General features: G+C 42.8%; 1 protein-coding gene across 1 annotated transcript in view; it reads right to left on the bottom strand.

Moving 5' to 3' along the window:
• Window positions 1–882: 882 nt before the first annotated feature.
• Window positions 883–24,408, bottom strand: part of LOC116478029 (putative tetratricopeptide repeat protein 41) — a 72,624-nt gene continuing 49,098 nt past the window's right edge. The window contains 6 exon segments of the mRNA XM_032168861.2: window positions 883–1,554; window positions 1,646–1,774; window positions 14,428–14,561; window positions 18,777–18,929; window positions 19,791–19,938; window positions 24,073–24,244. Of these exon segments, the coding sequence (XP_032024752.1) occupies window positions 890–1,554; window positions 1,646–1,774; window positions 14,428–14,561; window positions 18,777–18,929; window positions 19,791–19,938; window positions 24,073–24,244 (1,401 nt within the window). The 3' untranslated portion in view covers window positions 883–889.

Below are 24,408 nucleotides of genomic sequence, written 5' to 3'. Positions count from 1 at the left end.
GACTCAGGCAATCTGCCCGCCTTGGCCTCCCAAAGTGCTGGGATTACAGGTGGAAGCCAATGCACCAGGCCTCAATTACTTTTCATACCTAATACAATGTAAATGCTCTGTAAATAGTTGTGATACTGTATTTTCTATTTGTATTACTTTTCATTGTTGATTTTTTTTCTAATATTTTTATCCTTGGATGGTTGAATTCACGAATGCAAACCCACAGATACAGAGGGCTGACAGTAATGAGGCCAAGAAAGATGAAATAACTTTCCTAAAACCACAAAACTGAACCCATTCTTCCATTTGGCTTCCTAACATATAGTATGTAGGATTTAGGTGGGTGATAGGGAAGAAAGTAGCCAATAGGTAATCCTTAACAGTTAATGGTTAATGTTTTACAAATCACTGATAAAATGAGACAATAAAATGTTTAAAACAGATATGATATCAAATACACGGGCTCTGGTACTTTAAACTTACTGTATGGTTTTAGTTTTATGCCAAATTATATATTTTTTAATTCGTGTTTCATAAAAAGGGTTGGTGATAGCAATTGTAAATTTTGTTCATGTGGAAAATTAATTCATAAATTCAAAATAGATAAACTATGGCAATGCAAAAATAATACAATTAGAATTTTAATAACATTGCTTCTGTATACTTTTGGATATGGAACACTATGAGATCAACATTGCTCTAACTACCATAGAAACATGAATCACCTAAAAATTGTTCTCCTTAAATAAAATGAGTTAGTGTTTAAGTGCCCAAATAATCATATTTCCAGACCTTGATTATTATCTTTCCTGTGTACTTTAGAACCAAATATCCAATAAAAGAGTTCTAATTAAAAACAAGTGGAAAAAACAGATGCCAAAAAGCCCATGATACATTTTTATTCTTTATTAATATTATTTGAGGTCTTCAAAAGTTTTGTTTCAATATGAAATCTTCTCTGCAAAAAAGACTTCTGAGATATCGAAATATAATCTGGGCTATGAAAAAGCCACTTTTCTGATATGAGCTCAGATTCTCAAGGGTTTTTTGTGCTAAGAGGCCATGGCAGGGGCTGGCGGTAAATGGTGGTGATTTTGCCTTCTCCACTCTCGCTTTTAGCTAACAAAATTATTTGCCTTGAAAGCTTTATTAAACCATTCATTTTACCCAAAGATAAAATGTTAAAGGAATAGTCTTTCTTTTTCTTTGAGGCTTCCTTTCCTGAGCCATTCCATATTTCAGCATTATTTTGTGTCTTCCATTGTATCTTTTCCTTGGCAGATATGCAAATAATGGGTTTCTTTTTCCCTTTTCCAGAAGCACATTTTGATTTATCTGAAACTGTCTGAGGTGCCAAGTCCATTCTTCTAGCCCTGTGTAATTTATCTGCATTCATGCACATTGCAGAGCTCACTGTGTGAGAACTCGGAGCACTGTGGTAGTTTAATTTAAGCAAGTGTTCCCAAAATGAGAAGCCATTCCTAGAACCCTCAGAATGTTGCTGGCTCATACCTTGAGGCCAACATCTCCAGCTCTGGATCCACTCAATTTCTCTCAGAAGGTTGCAAAAGATCAAAAGTTGTCAAGAGGTCACATATATAACATGAATAACCAGAAGCATATTTCTGTTTGGAACATGAAACAGAAACTCACTGCAGGATTCCATGGATTGATGAATGAGAAGATCCCAGGTGGATCACCCTTAAATCAAGTGATCTGTACAAATAGCCTACTGCCTCAATCATGACATGATGACAAGAGTCACTTGCCAATAACTGACCTGCTAGATATTTGAAAATAAGATTATTAGACTTTTTATTACTCCTGGCTTCACACATTTAAAAGAGAAAGATAAGAAACATTTATAAAAGGTGGCATTGGAACATAACTTATTTGTAATACTCTGCCAAAAATATTTAACCTGAGTCTCATTATAAAGAAACAATCAGGCTGGGTGCAGTGGCTCATGCCTGTAATCCCAGGATTTTGGAAGGCTGAGACATGTAGATTACTTGAGCCCAGGAGTTCAAGACCAACCTGGGCAACATGGCAAAACTCCATCTCTACAAAAAATACAAAAATTAGCTGGACATGGTAGCACATGACTATAGTCCTAGCTACTTGAGAGACTGAGGTGGGAGGATTGCTTGAGACCAGGAGGCAGAAGTTGCAGCAAGCCAAGATTACGCTACTGCATTCCAGCCTGGACAACAGAGTGAGACCCTGTCTCAAAAAAATAGAAAGAATCAGACAGATACAAACTGAAGGACATTGGGGTAGGGATGGGAGGATGGAACCTGACTTCAACTCTTCAAAATAGTCAATGTCATAATGACAAAACAAAGGTACTTAAATCTAGACTAAAACAGACAAATGCAGTGCAAGATCCTCAGTAAGTTAACAGGTATAGAGGACATTACTAGATACTTGGGGAAATTTAAATATGGACTATAGTTTGATAATAGTCTTAGGTAATAGTTAAATTTCCTGGGTTTGATTTTTGTGGTTATATGGGGGAATGTCCTTGTACTCAGAAGACATATGCTGAAGTACAGTATTTAGAGATAAAAGTGTCATGTTTGCAACTAACTTTCAAATGGTTCAGAAAAAAAATATATGTATGTATGTGTCTGTGCCTGTATATGAAAGAGAGAACACAAATGTGGCAAAATATTAACAATTGGTGGGCCAGGTGCGGTGGGTGGCTCATGCCTGTAATCCCAGCCCTCTGGGAGGCTGAGGAGGTAGGATTGCTTGAGCCCAGCAGTTTGAGACCAGCCTGGGAAACAGAGGGAGACCCTGTCTCTATAAAAAATAATAATAACAATTTAAAAAAACAATTGATGAAGATAGGTGAAGGTTATATGACCTTTCACTATACTATTCTTGAAATTTCTCTGAAGGTTTGAAATTTTTCAAAATAAAAAAATTGAGAAAAAATTTTCAAACTGCCACAGTCAGTAATTGAATTCTCGGCCTGGCGCAGTGGCTCATGCCTGTAATCCCAGCACTTTGGGAGGCCAAGGTGGGCAGATCACTTGAGGTCAGGAATTCAAGACCAGCCTGGCCAACATGGCGAAACCCTGTCTCTACTAAAAACACAAAAATTAGCTGGGCGTGGTGGCATGCACCTGTAATCCCAGCTACTTGGGAGGCTGAGGCAGGAGAATCACTTGAATCCGGGAGGCGGAGGTTGCAGTGAGCTGAGATTGTGCCACTGCACTGCAGCCTGGGCGACAGAGCGAGACTCCATCTTAAATAATAATAATAATAATAATAAAATTGAATTCTCTAAAATTTGTTAAAATAAAAACAATCCATTTTACAATCTAACTTGCAGATGGTACTTATTTACTCATTTTACCCATTTACAAGCCTGCTTTTAAGGGGCTGAACTTATACCATTGATTATAAACATAACATAAGGCTGGTGTGTGTAAGGCACTGGCTTAGAAATGTGATAAAGAGACTGCTGCCCGTGTAAAGGCTAAAAACACTGACAGATGACCCAGTCAGTGTTCCTGTGTTAACAACAATAACAGCAAATATATATAAATACCATCTGTCAGGACTGTGTAATCTTATAAGGTATAGATTATCATCACCTGTCCACCTGGTTCAAAAATGAAAATGTATCAAACTGTAAAGTGAAAAGTGTCTTTCCCTTCTCTGTCCCCATCTGTGCAGTCTTCTAAAATGGAATCACTGACGTTAGTTTCTAATGTGTCCTTCCAGAGAATTTTTAGTGCATGTTTCATTTTACTTGTCTTTTAAAGATGAGAATGCTGGATGAGGTTAAGGAACTTGTTCTAGTTCATGGAAGAACAGTCCTGGGTCAGCCTCATCCCCAAGTCCGTGCCCTGCACTGCTACACTAGGCTGCCTCTTCCCCATTCTGGATTGTGCTTCTGAATATCAGCCGTGGCTTCTGCTCGCAGAGATGTTCTCTCTCTGTGGCTCTGCTTCATGGATCAGACCCTGTATCTCACATTGCCTGCAGCTTTCTCTGGAAATCCTATAGAAAATTTCAGCTGCTGTCTCTGCTTAGCGATCTGTGACTGTTTCTTCTTTTTGAACTATTTTCATGACTCCCTGTGATGTTCCCAGGTGCCTCAGTGTAGCTCAGCAGAAGACACTTGTGAATTACACTGTTCTTGACGAACAAGTTGCATTGGACTTAAAAGGAAAAGTGGAGAAAAATAGAAACTGGATGTGTCATGTGGTGGCAAACACAGAACCCATCCTCAGAGATTCTCTGGGCACCAATAACCAGATTCACAGGTGTGACTGACTCTCTTCATTCTGCCCAAGTCCCCTGAAGAGAATCTGACTTGCTATGGGATTGATATTTTCATGCGGACGAGTTTCTGGTGCCCTCTGCATACACTACTTCATGCCTTTGCTACCCGCCTCTCTCTTGGCCACACACAACTCCTCATGCCCCTTTTCCCTGGTGACCCATTCTAGACCTGACCTATAGCTTTGACCTCAGAACTTTCTGGGATGCAATCTGACTCAGGCAGCAAGCAAGCCAGGGAAAGGACATTCTTGCCTCATCCCCACCACCAGTTTATTCCATTTTTCTTGGAGCTGGTACCAGTGGGGTCAACCTGGTCAGTTCTCCCAACCCAGGAAAAGGAAAGACCAGAATGGGTGAATTTAAATTGGAGAGATGTCACTGAGCCTCTTCCCACTTCAGACCTTTGCCCTGGATGGGGAGGGAACCTAACATTTAATTTTGTACTCTATTGGCCGTTCTGCATATGTTATATCATTAAATCTTCACAATTACCCTATAGGTAGACTATATTATAACCACTTGATTGGTAAGAAAATTGAGACTCAGAGAGGTTATGTCCACAAGCCAAGAAGGTAGCAGAACTGGGATTCCAACTCAGGTCCCTAGGATCCAGGACCATAACTTCTAGAAGTGAGAAAAGAGAACACTATTCTTCCTGTTTTGTTGGTTCCAGGGAAGATTTTCCATAAAAATACATCTAGAAAGAAAGCATCCGTTACCTTTTCTATGTTGTACTTCTGGACAGAGCCACACCCATCTTATTTCCAGTGGAATGTGAACTGGGGGTGACGATGGGGGGAAGGTCCGAGGAACACTCTTAAGAATCTGTTCTCAGATTTTAAGTAGTAAGTTTTCCTAGTCTCCCCACTTTATTTTCAGTGCTTAACATTAAAAAGATGGTGGAATATTTATTATTTCCTTAGAAAAACAAAACAACATATTTCATCCAAAGATAGTCCTCTATCCTATTAAGCACTCTTCTAAAGCACAATTTTTCCTAATTTTTATTCTACTGAAATTAAAATTAAGTCCTGTTCCTCTTGCTTCATATAATATTTGCTGTCACCTAACAGGTGGATTTTTGCAATGCCAGTCCAGTGTGAGAGATGTTTACTTTTTCCCAGGCCGACAGCAACAATCCAGGCAGTTGTCTCCAGGTGACAGTGAAATCTCTCCAGTGTTGACAGAGGTCTCAGGAAGTTTCCCTGAATGAATAACTCAGTGGATGAACCACCCCTGGGAGGGGTAGTTCATTACTAGGCAGCATCCACTGAGTTATTCTGTGTTGGGAGCGAATGCGATTAAGAAGTGAGGACAATCACAGCCCATAGTCTGTGTCTAGATTCTAGAAGATGGGCTGCAGTTGTAAAAAGGAAGGAAGGTTTGGCACTATCTAAAGGCTCTTTGTTGAATGTTTCTTTTTGTTTGATAATTAGGCTGTGTCTAAAGTTTCTTTGTCCAAAATCCTTAAGTTTGAGAAACTAAGTGTGTTTGCTCATTCTTTTTTTTTTTTAAACTATGAACTTAACCTAGAAGTGTTTGCTTATTCTTTCCATAAATGTATGTATCTATAAACAGGTTAGGGAGAAAGCTGTGTATCATTGTCCCAAATAAAGTAAAAGGTTGCAATTGGATATCTCCATGGGCCCTCAATTTCTGCTCCAAAGAAAACAATAAAAGAGGTTAAGGGGTCCTTTCCCCTACCCCTCTCCACTGAAACCATGGCCTAGTCTGGCCCAAAAGGACCTGGTTGCAGATGGCAAGTAGTGTTCTCTGTTGTCTTCCCCCAGTTCTGCATGAACTCACTGCACCAATTAAAGGAGACGGGCCTGTGCAGGAGCCCCACCTTTAAGCAGAGGGAACAGATTGTTCTCTCTTAAACAGGGTTTTGTCTCTACCACCAAAATTGAACATTCCCTGTGATCTCCGTGTTGCTAAACACAGCGGTCCGTTCTCAATCTGGTGGTCAGTTCTCAACACTCTCCTCTCTTGGCTTCAATGATTTGACTGCTTCTCGGCCTGCCTCTGGAGCCATTCTTCATCTTTTACTACAGCCCTTTCCTCTTCTCACCCCTTAAATACTGGCATTCTTCCAAGTTCTATCGCTGGCCATTGTCTTGTCTTACATTCTTCTTGCTTCTTTCAACCATTCTACTGGGTTGAGCCAGCAAGTATACACTAAGGACTCCCAAATGTTTTCTCTAGCTCAGTCTTCAAGCTCTTAAGCACCAGACTCATATGTCCTACTGCCTACTGAATGTCTCTACTTGGATAGAAAATTCAAACTCAACAGGCCCCAAATTAGCTCACTGTGGCTCCCACCCCACCCTACCAAACTATGCTCCCTCTCTTGCAATGCCAACAGCATCATGCACCCAGGTGCACTGACCTATGATATAGTCGTAAACTGGGAAATGCTTTTGGCTTTCTCTCACCTCCCACATCCAATCAAGCACCGAGCCTGTTGGATTTACTAAGTCTCAAATCTGACACTCTCTATTTCTACCATCCCCTCTGAGTTTACCAATTCCATCCCCCATTTGGTCGCAAGATTCTTATATCTTAAACACAAACTTACTCATGCCCCTTAGTGCTGGAAATCCTACAGCAGCTTCCCTGTCAAGCCCTTGAGCCTGGTAAACCTTGCTGATTCCTCCAACATCATTCCCCAACTCTCCCCGTTCCAGAGTTTCAAACCACCCAAGTTCTCCCTTCCTTGATATTGTTCATGCTGATTCTCCTCACCTAAAATGCTCCTCGTGAACTTCTTCACCAGGCACCTGTCAGAACTCACAGCCCAAGCCACTGTCTCTAGAAAGTCTTCCTTCTTGCCTCATTTCTGTGCATCCCTGTGCCCTCTCCAATGTCCGTCACAGCACATAACACATTGGATTGCACTTCTCTTCATGGCTTGTCACCCCAACAAGACCACAAACTCCTAGAGTTCACAAACAGCAGGAAGGGCTTGGGACTGGGGTCAGAGAAATGGATGCCAAGTCTTAGGTCTACTTACTAACTGTGCCTGGTCTTTGTGAGCCTCAATGATTATAATATCTAATCCATAGAATTCTCTGGTCAAATGTACTGGGGCAGGTCATGTGATGTATCTGCTATTCCCTCAGCTTTAAAATTAGTTCAGTGACCTCTAGAGCCCTTTCCAGGTTTAAAAGTTTTCTAAGTTTATGAGGCCTACTTGACATTTTTTTTTTGCAGCCAATAGGGTTTACAAATATATAAACTATTAAAAATGATTAAGCCTACACAAATAAAAAGTAAGCTCTGTTAACACACATAAACTGGTTTGCTGGATTAACCAGGGTTCTCCATTTCTTCTATAAAACATACTCCCCAGTGTCCAGGTAACACTAAATGCCTGCAGCTGGCAGGCTTATCTCTACTTTGCTGGCATACTTTTTCCCAACAGTTGGGTTCTGGTATACCCCAGAGTCAATTGAGTATGTCAATCTAATTAGGTAATTTAATTGACTGCAATACAGACTAATAAGATATGAATATGAGATAAAAAGGAGTCGTTTTCTCTGAAAACCAGACTGAATTCTTGGGAAAGGCTCAATACCCTGAGCTGCTAAGAAAAATAAGTCCAAATTGTGAGTGGACAAGACAACTGCAAAAGACTGAGGGGGAAAAAGGCAGTAACTTAGAAGGATACTGCACACAGACTGCATCACAATTGTTGTCACCCTTCAGAAACCAAAACTAGAAATGGAGGGTGATGCATTTTGAGAAGATGACATCTAATTCCAATCAGAGAACCCATTAAAGAGAGAGAAAGAGAAAGAGAGAGAGATATTTTAATTATACATGTGGAAGTCTGGAGAAAGAATGGATTTATATTTAAGTTAAAATGTAAGGTTTGTCTGTATCATTTATCTGACTTGGATTAAGAGACCAACTGCTATAGTTGAAGAGGGTTCTGGCTGAGCTGGGAATTTTAAAATGAAACAAAGAGAAGGGACGAGAGGGAATTTAAAAATGAAACAAAGAGAAGGGACTGACTCTCAGCGGGGCTGAGAGTCACCCACTAGACACTAGAGCCTTTGTTTAATTTCTTCCTTCTAAATTTGACTAAGACGGTTGGCATTTCTTTTAAAAAGAATCCCAGGGAGAGAGAAGTAACATAATGTTCATCTACCACACTTCATCCAAAACAAACAGTTCAGTACAGAACACTCAGCTTGATATAATGGAACATGAAAAAGCCACATTTCTGTTCTTTTCTCTCACTTGTGTGGTGTCTCAATAGCCAAATGTAAAACACTCATCAAAGGAGAGCAATGAGATTGCTCTGTGTCAGAGGTAGCTTGGAACATTAATCACAAAAACTTTCATTTTATAGTTAGGGTTCCTACTAAAATCTCTAGAATTAACAGTCTTATTAGGTTGATATTTGTACTTGGAACTGGATTTGTCACCCTCTCACAAATCTGTCATCTTAATATGTGCTTACTATAATCTCATATATAAAAATGTGATTTTATAATTAAAATCTTAATTATCAAAAATTGAAGGAAGCCCACTATTTTCATACCCCTTGGAAGATTACACTGTATTATACATGTTGCTCAAATGTAATAATACAGCCTGGTCACATAGCGAGACCTCATTTCTAGGAAAAATGTTTTAAAAATAGGCATAGTGGCGCATGCCTGTAGTCCTAGCTACTTGGGAGGCTGAGACCAGAGAATTACTTGAGCTTAGAAGTTTGAGATGACAATGAGCTATGATCACGCCACTGCACTCCAGAGCCTATGTGACAGAGACTGTCCCAAAAAAAAAAAGTAAAATAATAAAAGATCAAGAAAGGTGTCACGACATTCAAGCTAGCAATTATCATTAACCTGAACTCTAAAATGAAATCTAAAAAGTCAGCTAAAGATCATTGTTTTCCATAGATAAAAGTACAGTTGGGTTGTTTCTTTCAATACTGTTAGCCTGGAGCACAGCCATCATTTCTGTTGGATAACCCAAGACAAATTGCCCAGAAAGAACCTGCTTATCCACTTCTCAGCCTACCTACAGTGACAGAGCACCCATCTACGTACAGCTAGCGCTGTTTCTGATGTTTTGAAGATGGAAAGAATACATGATAAGGCCCCTGCCCTCAGGAGTTCACAGTCTGTTTGAGACGTTAAAATATGCATCTCAGAAAGGAAGAGAAAACGAGTGTCACAAACATGTCCTTTGTGCTCTTTCATGGATTCTGGATTCACAAAATGATCTTAGAATATAATATTAGACAGCTCTTGTGAAGATTATGCTAGAGGAAATGCTCTGGGTTCCTCACACTTACCTACTTTGCAAAAATCCTGTACTGGTTTCAGCTGCTCTTATGGTAACACTCCAGATCTTTGACTGGGCCTGAGAGGCCTGTGACCCAGCCCGCCCAACACCTCTCCAATATCCTCCTCATGCACCTCCTTCCCCACATTGCTCTCTGCACTCCGGGCCCTTAAAACTCCTCCCAGCCTCGAAAATTCTGTTCCTACTGCCTGGATGACTCTTCTCCTCCCTCTCTCCCACTACTAGTGAGCCACCCCTCATCCTGCAGATCCAATTTCAGCATCACTTCCTGAGATGCATCCCCAACCCACGCCCCTCCATCTGACAGATCAAGGTCACCTGTTAGTACTTGTATTTTCCCATGATAGCACTTTCCCCAGCTGTAGTTAAGCCATTGTGTATTTAGTTGTCTAACTGCTGTCTCCATGGTAACACTTTCCACAATTGCAGTTAAATTGTGTATTTAAGTTGCCTGACAGCCTTCTCCCCCAATGTAAGCTCAGGGAAGGCAGTGTTGGTCTCTATGGGTCTGGTTCATTGTTATCCTCCCAGGAACTAACATAGAGATTGTCACTTAATAGGTGCAGTAAATATTATAATTAATAAATGAATAAGAATGTAAGTAATTAACATTCAAATGCCCTTAATAATCAATACTTGCACTTCTAAAGTGGGAGGGTAAATCTGAATTAGCTAAGGCATTTCCTCCATCCTACATTCATTCACTTGGCTAGTGTTTACTGAGTACCTGCTAAGTGCCACCCACTTTTCTAAGAGCATGGTATACAATGGTGGAGAAGACAGATCATGTCTCTTCTTTATAGCAAGAGAGATGAAAAAAAAAACCCTAGTGAACAGATAAATATATAACTTCAAGTAGTAAAGTACAGGTTGAGTATCCCTTATCCAAAATGCTTGGGACCAGAAGGGTTTCAGGTTTCTGACTTTTTTAGATTTTGTAATATCTGCATCACACTTACCAGTTGAGCAACCCTAATCCCAGAACTCCAAAATCTGAAATGCTCCAATGAGCATTTCCTTTTTGCATCACGTCAGCACTCAAAAAGTTTTAGATTTTGGACTTTTGGATTAAGTATGCTCAACCTGTGCTATTTACTTTAGTACCTTAGAGGGTGACAAGGGTAAGAGTTCAATTCCGTAAGATAGACAGGGAACTCTTCACTGCACATTTGTGGACAGACTTTAGACAGCCTTGATGAGCTCTAAATAATTTTCAAGAGTTTCCAAAACAATTTCCTAAATAGAACAAGCCCATCAGAGGATCACTGGCCCCCAAGCCTTCCTCAGTCTTAAGTCTCCACTTCCCTAAAGGAGAGAATTTCCTTCAGATCAGCACACTGACTCAACTCTCCCACCACTCCCTGTTCTTCTTGTTTATCTCCCACTCCACACACCTCCTCTGTCCCGATGCTTCCTCACAGCCCCTCTTGACGGCTCTCAGTTGATCCCCTTCACATCTTATTTATTCCTACCTTTGTTCCCGTAGTTCTCCCACCTAGAATTGCCCCCTTTCTCTGACAATCTATGCCCTCCACTTCCTAAAGGATCCCTTCCAAGAGATTTTCCTTGAACATCCTCTTGCTACTGATCATGGTCTTCCTTTATACTTAGGCATGGAATATTAACTCTGTGTTGAGGACCTTAAAGAATGCAACACCCTTATTTTACATATGGGGCCCAGGGACAGACTTGGGCCAGAGGCATTGTGACTTGCTGCAGGTCACACAGCTGATTATGGCCAAGATAAAACCAAAACCCAGTTCAATCCCCTCCAGCCAGGCTATGCTTTAAATCTTTAATGTGCTATATTTTTATTATAGGTTTATATTGCCACCTAACAACAAAAAAATAAGTTGCTTGAAGTTGAAGACAGAAGTTATCTTCTTTGTTTTTGTATCCTGCAGAGCACTTAGTACAGTCCTTTGAGCATGGGCAACCCAGTGTCCATCTATTTGTCTCTTTATCTGTTACTGCATCCAGAAAAGACAAAGAGAGATTTTTACCAAATTTAGAAGGTATGTTTGGGATGAATTAAAATACAGCTACATGGCATTCATAAAAGTCACATTGGATAATCTAGGAGACCACTTCAAAGTGATGGGTCTCTCCCCTGCAGGGCACCCAGAGATCTGCCCCACAATGGAGACAAGCTACAGACAAAGGAAGAAAATATTAATAGTAGTTTCATATATGAGCCACAGTCCAAAGTCACAAAGGCAGATGCAAGCAATCATTTCCGTTGCCTTCATGTGGGTGGCTTCATGCTATGTACATCAAGTGGGTGGTTGCAGGTCGGGGGTATGGATTGTTTTTCTTTTCTTTTTTTTTTTTTTTGAAACAGGATCTCACTTTGTCACTCAGGCTGGAGTGCAATGGCAGGATCTTGGCTCACTGCAGCCTTGACCTCCCTAGCTCAAGTGATCCTCCCATCGTAGCCTCCCGAGTAGCTAGGACTACAGGTGCGAGCCACCATGCCCAGCTAATGTTTTGTATATGTTGTAAGGATGGGGATTTGCCATGTTGCTCAGAGGCTGGTCTCAACTCCTGGGCTCAAGCAGTTCTCCCACCTAGGCCTCCCAAAGTGCTGGGATTACAGGCGCGAGCCAGCACATCCAGTTGAATTGTTTTCCTTTATAGGGTAAATTATTCTCCCAAACCACCCCAGATCAACAATCCAGTTGGGTAAGATAATACCACCATATCACTCTGATATGCATTACAAGGTATAAAGTACTTAAAGACTTGCTGAATAAATGCAGTGTAATTATATGCATACCATAGTATGCATAATTACACATGCATATTATATTATACATAATATAATATAATCCAACTCCCATGAAAAATACATAGCTGTTGACATCAAAGTGAACTGCTTTGATGACTAATGTTTGGTAACACTTTTTACTGCAGAGGGCCTAAGACATCTTTAAAAATGATTAATACTGAGGAGTCCCAACAATTTGCGGCTCTGGCTTACTTCTTATTTTACGGAGTCCACTCAGGCACATTTCCATTTAGATAGAAAATTTCCATTAAAGGTAGGAAAACTAAAAATACTTGTTACATGTTGAAGGACAGCTGGTTCAGAGGTCTCCATAAACAGACAACTTTCCCTCCCTCCACTCTTGCCTTTGTGTACCGAAGATATTGATTTGCTCTCACCATTCACCGATTGAAACCACAGCACACAAATGTCACATTAGCAGTTGGATTAACCATCTACAATGTTCCTGTGGGCCGGAAGTGGGCCTTACATTAAAGGAATCAACTTCAATCAACAGCAGGAGATAACGGCAAGAAATAGCAGCAAGAGATGACTCCTCACATAAAAATGCTTGGTCTAACCACCGTGAGTATTGACTGAAAAACTGAAATGTAGACTTATTTAAGAAGTCACACAAAAAAAAAAACCACTGCAATTGCTACTATTACAGATGCCTTCATAGCTGAAAGTAAATGCATATATTATCCTTCCATCACAGACCAGACACGAAAACTGTTACATAACAGAATATTATATGAAACAATCAGATTAAATATACTAGTTCTTTGTCCATAAACTTTCTCTAAATTTGCATCTGTATTTTCTGTTTGTAAAACTGCTTCAGCGTAGAAATATTTAGTGAAAAAAAAATGCACACACACATTCCCAAATCTACACATTGAAAATATTCTTTCCTACAGATATCAGGCATTTAAAGCTTTTTTCCTCCTCAGCAAGTGACTGCCCTGAAAGCAATCATGTTTTCTTGTAAAACAGATGATAACCACACAAGCTGGGAAAGGTAGCTGGTTTAGGTCAGGGTTTCTCAACCTCAGCACTACTGACATTTGAGGGTGGATAACTTTTTGTTGTGAGGAGCTTTCCTGGGCATTGTAAAATGTTCAGCCACATCCCAGGCCTCCAACCACTAAATGACAGTAGCACTCCCATCTCCCAACCTCCCCTCCCAGCTCCAGTCATGACAATCAAGAATTTCTCCAGACTTTCGGCCTGGGGGGCAAAATCACCCCGGTTGAAAATTACTTGTTTTGGTTGAAGTACAGATAATGCCCTGTGGCAATGAGATGTCAGGACCCCTGATAGTGTTTTGTTTTGTTTTGTTTTGTTTTTTTGAGATGGAGTCTCACTCTGTTGCCCAGGATGGAGTGCAGTGGCGCAATCTTGACTCACCACAACCTCCGCCTCCCGGTTCAAGCAATTCTCCTGCCTCAGCCTCCTGACTAGCTGGGACTACAGGTGTGTGCCACCATGCCTGGCTAATTTTTGCATTTTTAGTAGAAACAGGCTTTCACCATGTTGGCCAGGCTGGTCACAAACTCCTGGCCTCAAGTGACCTTCTCGCCTCGGCCTCCCAAAGTGCTCGGATTATAGGCATGAGCCACTGCGCACAGCCGAGACCTATGTCTTACAGCTACAATCAAGGGTGGGCCCTTGTGAAAAGCTGTCTCGTTATTTCTGGTCACATGTTACTTTAGCATCACAGATGAAAAGGTATGGAAAGCTATTCATATACAGTAGAAACAATGTCTTTGGACAGAAGTGGAAGAAAGGTGGGAACCTACACTGATGGGGAAGGAGTGTGGTCAAGCAAGGAGCTCAGCCTACAAAAGAATGAAAAACGGGATGGAAACGATTTTAAGAGATACCTTTCCTACTAGAAGAACATAAGTAGGTAGCAAAAATAGTTTAAAGTTTGTGAAACAGGAGTTGCTTGGTTCAAAAATGGAGCCTTTTTAAAAATAAGCAAAGTATGAGGTGAATCAAAGGTAAAAGTCACCTGCTTATAACAAATAGATGGGCTTGATTACCTAATTTACACAACGTGTCGCTGAGGCTGATGCTCAGCTGCTTCCTGAGGAGTGAGGACTTGGCCAGAGTTTCTGCATTTTCCTTTATTTTTATCACTTGTTTATAATATTTAAGTTCTTGCTTCCTTTGGGATCTAGAAAAGAGAAATTTAATTAAAGTTTGCATCAAAGAAGGCTGGCATGCATTCATTCATTCATTCAACAAACATTTACAGAATGCCGGTGCTAGGGCTGGGGAGCAAAGATGAGTATGACTAACACTTGCCCTCTGAGAATTTCTCTGAGGTAGGAGGGGAGACTGGAGAGTGAAGCAGGAGTCCACCCACAAAGGACCTTGAGTGCAAACCTAAGGATTTTGACTTTAACAGTGAAGAGTTTTCATTAAGAGACTGATATGATCAAATGCACATTTTAGAATCTGCCTGGGCAGAAGTGTGGAGAACACACTGAAACAGGTGAGGCCACAGACAGGGAGACCAGTTAGGCTGAAGGAAGAAGATCGATGAAGTTCTGAGCTGACACAGTGGCCACAGGTGCGAAGGGAGATTTGCTAGGACGTGGTGTCGCACTGGATGTGGTGGTGCTGATGCTGGGGGTGCTGGGGGGCTGCTATATGTGCAGAGAGTGATGTGGTTAAGAGCTCAAGCTCTAAGGTCAGGCAGAGGTGGTGGTGGGCCACAGTGGTCAGGCTCAAGGGCTCTTCAATCAGACTTCCCAGGTGCTAACCCTGGCCCTGCCACCTAAGAGCTGGGTAGCAAGCATCTCAGCCTCCTAAGCCTCAACTTTCTCATGTTTAAAAGGGGGATAATAGGCTGGGCGCAGTACTTCATGCCTGTAATCCCAACACTTTGGAAGGCCAAGGCGGGAAGATCACTTGAGGCCAGGAGTTCAAGGCTGCAGTGAGCCATGATCACACCACCACACTCCCACCTGGTTGAGACAGCAAGACTCTGTCTCAAAAAAAAAAAAAAAAAAAAAAAAAAAAAAACACAGATAACAGAGTTGTTATGGGGATTAAATGAGAAAATCAGTGTAATGTGACTGCACAGTGACTGACGATAAACATTGCTAGGATGTATCGTTAAGATGATGCCATGGTGTCTGCACCAAGTGAGGTGGGAGAAGGAGAATTCCGTTAGGAGGTGAGGGTGTATGTGTCCAGTCTTGAGCACATTGACTCTGGAGTGCCAGTGGAATATTCAAGTGAAGATGTCCAGTAAACAAGGCCGGGCACGGTGGCTCACACCTGTAATCCCAGCAATTTGGGAGGCCGAGCCGGGCGGATCACGAGATCAGGAGATCAAGACCATCTTGGCTAACACGGTGAAACCCCGTCTCTACTAAAAATAAAAAAAAAAATTTAGTCAGGCACGGTGGTGGGCGCCTGTAATTCCAGCTACTCAGGAGGCTGAGGCAGGAGAATGGCATGAACCTGGGAGGCAGAGCTTGCAGTGAGCCGAGATAGTGCCACTGCAGTCCAGCCTAGACAAAAGAGTGAGACTCTGTCTCAAAAAAAAAAAAAAAAAAATGTCCAGTAAAGAGACGGAAGCATATGGCTGCTGCTGCTAACAGAGGCCTGGGAAGATGGAGACAAAGAGAGCTCACCTTACGGAACAGCAGCTGAAGGCCTGGGTCCTGGTGGGGTTGATGTGCTCCATCTGAGACTAGCATAGAGCCCAGGAACCAAACTCAAGAGGATGCTGATGTTTGGGCAGGAGGCAGGGAGAGAAAAGGAACCCACAAAAGAAGCTGAGCCGGCTTGATCACCCAGGAGAGTACAGTTTCAACTCTGTCAAATGCTTGGGAGGAGAGGGCCAACAAGGTCAAAAGTGCAGAGGACACTTTGGGGTTGTTTCTGATGACTTTCATAAGAGGAGACAAAACGGAGCTGGGTAAGGGAAGAAGTTCCTGGGCTCTATGCTCATCTCAGATTGAGCGCATTAGCCCCACCAGGGCCCAGTGCTTCAGCTGCCATTCCATAAAGTGACTGTGCCAAGGATGCTGACTGAAGGATAACTACAGATGGATGGGCAAATGGTTGGGGGAAAGTAGATGACAATCATTTCACTAAGAATCTGTCACTGTTCCTCTTAAAACATCTTGTTCACTCTTCTCTGATCTGCTTTCTTAACTTTAATTTTTTAATTTGACCTCATTTGTCCAACCCTACCCAGACCCCTTCTACAAAGCCCTCGGGATCCCATGGATCACTTCTGTGGTGCACGAGTGCTGTCTCGAGGGCCCCTGGCCACCGGGGCAAAGGGTCTACACGTGCTTGAGAGGTGAGTCAAGTTACACAACAAAATGTCTCCTGGTTTGAACCAACATGAAAGACACAGTCACCTAAGGATAACCTTCAACAAGGAGATGGCTGGCTACTCCGTTGTTTCGAAGGTTGGCTGTTGACAGTGAGGCCTGGAGGAAGCCATCCATGTATGGTCATCAAGGCTGGCCTTGCGGAATGGCCCAGCAGTACTCAGTGTCTCGTGATTTGGGGTGGGGCAGCCAGGCAGGAAAGATGACTCAGTCAGTATGCTATGTGTTTAGATTTCCTTTTACGAGGCAACGGTTCTACAGTCAAGCTTTTTGCTTCTGTAAAGAAAGTCCTGTGCTCTGCTCACAGTGCTGGTCTTAATATGAGTAAGAGGAGGCGTATGTGGTGTCAAGTGCCTCAAAAAACACCTGCTGGGGAGCAAAATAATAAAATACGAATGACTCAATTTATCAAACTCTTTTAGTGTGTGCCAGGTTTTCTGCTAAGCTCTTTACATATAGGATCTCTTAATCCTCACAAAGATCCTGCCAGGAAGACACTGTTACTTCCTTCATTTTACCAAGGAGGAAATGAATGAGATACCAAGATGTTAAGTGCTTGACCTTAACAGTAACTTCTCACTGTTACTAAGTGGCAGAAATGAAAGGTGAACTCAGGCAATCAGACTCCACAGCCCACCATCTCACCACTACTATATAGCACCCACTGTTGTACCCTTAGGTCCTCCCTTAATTGGGCTACTCTTTAAAAGGTAGTTACCCTTTAAATGCCTTTTAGAAAGGGTTAATACTGATTTGCACTCAAGTGTTAAGAGATGACAAATATCCTAGTCTTCCTGGAAGCAAAAGCAGCAAGAGGTCACCTGCCTGGTGGGAGGAAAATGACTTGGAGGAACATGGAAAATGGAAATGGAAAAGCAAGCCAGGGAACAGGGAACCCTCACCTTACGGAACAGCAGCTGAAGCCCTAGGCCCTGGTGGGGCTGATGTGCTCAGTCTGAGACAAACATAGAGCCCAGGAAACGAACTCAGGGACAGTAGGGAAGAGGGGCTACCAAAACAAAACTTCCCAACTTCAAAATGTAGCCTAGAGCATCCCTAACCATCCAGGCAGCTAAATCGGCTATGGAAGCAAGGGTGTGCATGGCTCTCTGTGGGTTCACAAAGAACCTTCTCTCATAGCAACCTGCCAAGAGAAGTGGCGGTCAGCCCTGGCAGATGCTCACACTCAGTCGGTCTGGAGGGTGGCACCTACAAGTGTGTTTTAAACGGAGATGTCTTGTGTGAGGCACTGAGGGGAACCCTGCACATCACAGGAGAATAAGAGGACTCCCTGAGCAAGGAGAGGTGGCTGGTGAACATGACCTGAGGCATTGGAGGCTCTGGCCTAGGTCTTGCAGAAGAGAGAGCAGGATGATGTAGTACCATAGTCAATGGCCATGGCTGAGGGCTGCATAGAGACCCAGAAGTAAGAGCATCTTCCTCACAAGGCCTGTGAGTGGCACTGGGAACCACTCACAACCACATTGTACTCCTATGTCCTTTCTCTACTGCCAGAACCTCCACACCACTTGTGAGCCAAGAGCTCCTTTTCCTTTTTTTTTTTTTTGAAACAGGAGTCTTGCTCTGTCGCCCAGGCTGGAGTGCAGTGGCACGATCTCAGCTCACTGCAACTCCACCTCCCAGGTTGAAGTAATTCTCCTGCCTCAGCCTCCCAAGTAGCTGGGACCACAGGTGCACGCCACCATGCCCAGCTAATCTTTGTATTTTTAGTAGAGATGGGATTTCACCATGTTGACCAGGCTGGTCTCAAACTCCTGACCTCAAGTGCTCCGCCTGCCTCAGCCTCACAAAGTGCTGGGATTAACAGGTGTGAGCCACCATGCCCAGCCCAAGAGCTCCTTTTGAATACATTATGGTGGGGTGAATCCCCAGGCTTCTGAGCAGGGCTGGAGCCAAAGAAGTATTACAAGAGTTACCCCTGATGGGTAACCCCAGACCTCCCTGCCACTGGTAGGGGCACTTTTGGCAGGGAGACAGGAAGACACTTCTAGAAACATTTCATAAAAACTTACTTTTTACTATCTCTCTGGGGAAAAAATAGCAAATCTGCTAAAAATTCCGTAACTTCTCCAACCAGCATGTTTTTCTTGCCAAACAAGCTTTTCCTGATACTTAAGCACTCTTGAAGTTTCATTTTTGCAAGAGAGGTATTTCCAGCAATGAACCTGAAAATAAAAACACATGTGCGTTTTTTACTGGGCATGTTGGTTATATTCATTGTGCAATCAAACATAATTCTCATAAACATATTGGATTTTATATAAAAAATCTGTCCTGGAAAATATAAAAAAGAGCAATTTATAATAGCAGCGAGGCAAGAACTTCAAAGTGATTTATAAGAAATTTGTACATCTTTATAAAGAAACTAGAGAGCTGGGTTTGGTGGCTGTTGCCTGTAATCCCAGTTACTCGGGAGGCTGATGCTTGAGTCCAGGAGTTCAAGATCAGCCTGGGCAACATAGCAAGACCCCATCTCTAAAAAAATAATAAATAAATAAATAAGCCAGGCATGGTAGTGCATACCTGTAGTCCCAGCTACTTGGGAGGCTAAGGCAAGAGGATCGCTTGAGCCCCGTTCAGTGAGCTATGATTGCACCACTGCACACAAGCCTGGGTGACAGAGCAAGATCCCTGACTCTTAAAAAAACATTTAAAAACTAGAGCACTATTTTCACCCTCAGCACTACTGACATTTAGGCCGGATAAATCTTTGTTGTGGGGGGCTGCCCTGTGCATTGTGTGATGTTTAGCAGCATCCCTGGCCCCTACATACTAGATGCCAATAATAATCCCCCAAGACATGACAACAAAAATGTCTGACAGCATTGCCAAAAGTCCCCTGGGTGGGGAAGGGCCCAAAATTGCCCCTGGCCGAGAGCCACTAAGCTAGAGAATAAAAACGTTAACCATCAGCATTTCTTAACTAAATCAGTTAGGAGATGGATGAACAGGTATAGGTTAAATATCTTAATTGAAAGAATAAAAGCTAGTACAGAAAACAAAAAAAAATTTTAATACATGTTTACATTAGAACACCTTTGATGTATTTCATGGTAGCTTGATCACGGGGATTGTTATCCAGTAAGTTGGAAATTTCAGTTGCATATTCCAAAATGTGGTTTTCTTCTAAGTATTCTTCAGATGCTGACTTTGCCAGGTTGTTCAAAACTCTGACTGCAGGGAATAAATTGGCAAAGAATATGATGCTTAAGGGTTTTCTTTTTTCCACAAAAGAATTAAGATGTCAATAGGCATGGCATTTAATATCATTTCATCACTGGCAATAGGCAGGTTTTTCTTAATAAATCCACTACTGACATATACTGCATGGAGGTTGGTTTTCATGCGACATATTTGTGTATGCACAGCAGTTTTAGAGCCAAGGAGCCAAGACAATAGATTGAAACCTAATTCTGAGTTTGTTTGCAAATGAACAGGTCAGAAATAGAGTGAAAATATGGATACAACGAAGCCAAGGTAACTGAGCCCTACAGAAGACAGCCAGTACGGTCCTGCAATAAGACACAATAAAACCATACAGCCTTATAACAAGAAGCACACGAATGAGTCTCACAAACCCAATTAATAAATAATGGGTTGTACCTAGATATGCACTGCCTTGGGAATGCACTCTCAGCAAAGGCCCCGTAATTTTGTTCCTTTATTGAGAGTTAAATATTTTGACAATAATACAGACTCCTAAAGAGTAGAAAATGGTTTTTAAGCCACACTTTGTTATGGGAAGAGAAAAAAAATAATTGTTTGGGTTGAATTGAGTTCCCTTAAAATTTGTATGTTGAAGTCCTAACCCCTAGTATCACAGAATGTGATAGTATTTGCAAATAAGGTCCTTGAAGAAGTAAGTTAAAATGAGGTCATTAGGGTGGGCCCTAATCCAATATGATAGGTGTCCTTAGAAGAAAAGGAGATAAGGATGGACACACACACACATACATATGCCGAGAAAAAACTATGTGAGGACACAGGGAGAAGGCAGTCATCTGCAAGGCAAAGAGAGAGGTCTCAGGAGATAAACAAAACAAAACAAAAAAACCCTGCTGACACCTTGACCTTGGACTTCTAGCCTCCAGAACTTTGAGAAATGAGTTGCTATTGTTTATGCCACCCAGGCTGCAGTCCACTGATTGTTATGGCAGCTCTAGCAGACTCATAGAATAATGTTCCAAGAAGGTGTTATTAGAGCATTGCTGGCAGCATAGAAGAGCAGATTTAACTCCTTGTGCTATGGAATTCAGGCTTCATTAAGAAGGATTAGCATTAAGCTATCAAGTAGCATCTCTTGCCATCATCAGTAGTGCCTAATTCATTGTCCAGTGCCCACTGTAGGCTTCTCTGTCTTCCTCCACCCAAGGCCTCATGACTTGCACTTGGACACCAGGGCAGGACAGTCACGTAACTGTTCTCTCTGTGTCCACTCTTACCCAACATGTAATCCATTCTCCATGCAGCAGCAAAAGTGATCTCAAGACAGAAATTAGAGGTGTCATCCCCACCCTAAGTCCCTGCAATGGCTTCCCTTTGCATTTAGAATAAAATCTAAATGCCTGCCCGAGGCCCAAGGCCCAAAGCCCAAGACCCTGCACAATCGGGATCCAGCTGCCTCCTGCTCTTTGGTCACTGAGGCTTCCTTCCACTTCCAGGACAGGCCCAGCCCTCCCCCATCTCATGCTCTTCCCTCTACCAGGACTGCCCCCTCTCTCACCACATGTGGCTCCAATAGTCCACTGGGTCTCAGCTTCACTGTCCCCTCCCCAAAGAGGCATCTTGATCTGCCTTTCACAAATATTCCCCCCACCAACACACACACACACCAATGCTCTAGCTCTATTTCTTGTTTGCATTTATGACAGCTTGCAATCATTTCACGGGTTGGCTCACTTATATTTTCTGTAGCACCTCCTTTAGAGGGTAGAGTTGGTGCTCCTGCCTAGACCACTTTTCTGGACTCAGCATAGCACCTGGTGCATGCAGGCACTCGGTAAACAGCTCTTGAGTGTGTGAATGCTGGTCAGGGTGGAATCCTCACTCCCATCTCTTCATCTGCTTGCTCAAGCCATAAGCCCACACCTAACCCTTGTCAGGGGACCAGAACTACAGCATGCTCCTATCAAAGCTGCCACAAATGACTTCCTGGCATCCCATTTCACCAGGCCCCCGCTCTCCTACCCCTGCTGATTTGGTCTCCTTGGAAAATTAACACTTGTATATACCAAGCCATGGTGGCCTGACCCCTTGGAACTCTGCATTTTGGACTCTTCAGCTGCCTCTGGAGGGCCAGGCCCAGCTCCCACATAAGTGGCCCTGATTGCCACTGTGCCATATACGTGGCCCTGATTGCCACCAAGTTCCCAGCATACCTGTGACCAGGCTTGCCTGCATTAGGACAACAACTTGGAAGCTAGACTCTATATACCAAGGATTAGAGCTTCATAAATGTCTAGAAGAAATTCTGTACAACAAGGAGTCGCCCAGACATGCTCTGGTGTCAGACAGCCTAACTTGGACTCTCAGCTTCAGATTGATAGCTGCAGGAGCTGATGTAGTTTAAGTTATTTAATCTCTCTGACATTCAGCTATACATGCTGTATGAGGTATGTTTCAGGATAAAAGAGATCATCAGCATAAAGCACACAGTAAGCACTCAACAAATGATAACTATCACTACCAAAGTGAACTTGCAGATGAGAACCTTAGAGAGGGTAAGTAGCTTGCCCAAGGCGACCTTTGATCTTCTAGCCATGGGGCAGAATTGCCTGAGGCGACCTTTGATCTTCTAGCCATGGGGCAGAATTGCCTGAGGCGACCTTTGATCTTCTAGCCATGGGGCAGATTTCAGAAACAGCTGCAATTCTCTACACTAGTCTTTACTCAACTACCTTTTGCCATGCTATGCTACTCTGTACTTCCTCCTATCAAGAGGTGGACACAGCCTGATGACTTGCTTTGGCCAAATGAATGTGGTGGAAAGAGGCATTGTACAAGTTCTGAGCCTAAGTCTAGGCTTCTGCTCTCCCTCTTGGAATCCTGTGAGCTGCCAAGGGAAGAGGACCAGGCTGTCCTCCTGGAGGATGACAAACACATGGTCCAGCCACCACTGTCATCTCAGCCAGACAACCACCAGACAACTAAGTAAAGTTGGACCAGCCAGCCCCATCAGCCCTGCCAGCTGACCTCAGATGCTTGCCCGGGCCAAGCCCAAATCTGTTGAGCCCACCCTGGACCAGTGGAATCCCCCAGCTGACCTACAGGCTCATGGCAAATATAAACATTGTTTTAAGCCACAGAGTTTTGGGATGGTTATGCAACAAAAGCTAATTGATACAGCTATGTAAGTGTGACACATGTCTAGAGACCTCTAGTCTGTAAATGAGTGAGCCAAAATTTCTTAATACCTTAATCCACTAAACATTCTTTGTCTCTGCTATATCAGTGGTATCACAGTGGCCTCAGGCATCAAATACTGGCGAATAAAACATTGGCTGCCATTCATCAATTAGTACCTACTTATGTGCCAGGCACCATTCTCTGTGCTTTCCAGCCTCCTAACGCTTTTAGTCTCACGACAATATGCAATGTGGATGCTATTTTTATCCCTACCTTGTAAACATAAAAACTGTGACCCAGAAAGTTTAAGTAATGTCTCTAAAGGCACAGAGAGCTAATAAGTGAAGAAATGGGGTTTAAACCCAGAAAAGCTGGTTTCAGAGTTGAACCATGATGCCCCCACCTTACTGCTTGAAGCTTCCTTCTCTGAAGCTCACCCTAACAGACAATGACATTCTAATAGGGTGGTCCATCAGAATCAGGAACACTTTATGTTCAATCCTCACATACCCAGCAGCCCTCCAAAAACACCAAGTAGACTGGGCACCGTGGCTCACGCCTGTAATCCCAGCACTTTGGGAGGCCGAGGCAGGCAGATCACCTGAGGACAGGAGTTTGAAACCAGCCTGGCCAACATGGCGAAACCCCATCTATACTAAAACTACAAAAATTAGCCGGGCATAGTGGTGGGCGCCGGTAATCCCAGCTACTTGGGAGGCTGAGGCAGGAGAATCTCTTGAACCCAGAAAGCAGAGGTTGCAGTGAGCCAAGATCGCACCACTGCGCTCCAGCCTGGGTGACAGAGCGAGACTCCATCTCCAAAACTAAACAAAACAAGACAAAAACACCAAGTAAACAAAACACACACATTCATTTCCTTTTTCTCACAGGTGGGAATAGTCCAGGAGGAGATTGACTCTGTGACACACGAGAGGCTGTTCCCTCTGCATGTGTCCACCGTACCTTTCTGCTTCACCAAGTCCTGGCTGTCTTCTAAGTCACTGAGTGAAAGACGCAGCATGCTTGACCATGCTTTCTGGAAATACTGGAACTCTTCCTGAGTCATTGCAGTTTCAAGATACAGTTTTCCAATAGCATTCTGTACTTTGAGAAGCATGTCTGTCATGGACTGGCTCTGTACAAAATGAAAAGGGAACCATCCCTGAGAAAACACAGCATTAGGATACATACAGATACCAGATACCTACCCAACAAAGGCTTATTCATAATGACATTGAAAAAGACTGTATGCTTTACATCATTTCTTAGGAAATTCTAAATATATATATAAGATAATGG

Source organism: Hylobates moloch, unplaced genomic scaffold, assembly GCF_009828535.3.
Source record: "Hylobates moloch isolate HMO894 unplaced genomic scaffold, HMol_V3 SCAFFOLD_12, whole genome shotgun sequence".
Classification (NCBI taxonomy): domain Eukaryota; kingdom Metazoa; phylum Chordata; class Mammalia; order Primates; family Hylobatidae; genus Hylobates; species Hylobates moloch.
The sequence above is the reverse complement of the archived record's forward strand: the minus strand, read 5'-3'. Positions and strand labels throughout refer to the sequence as shown.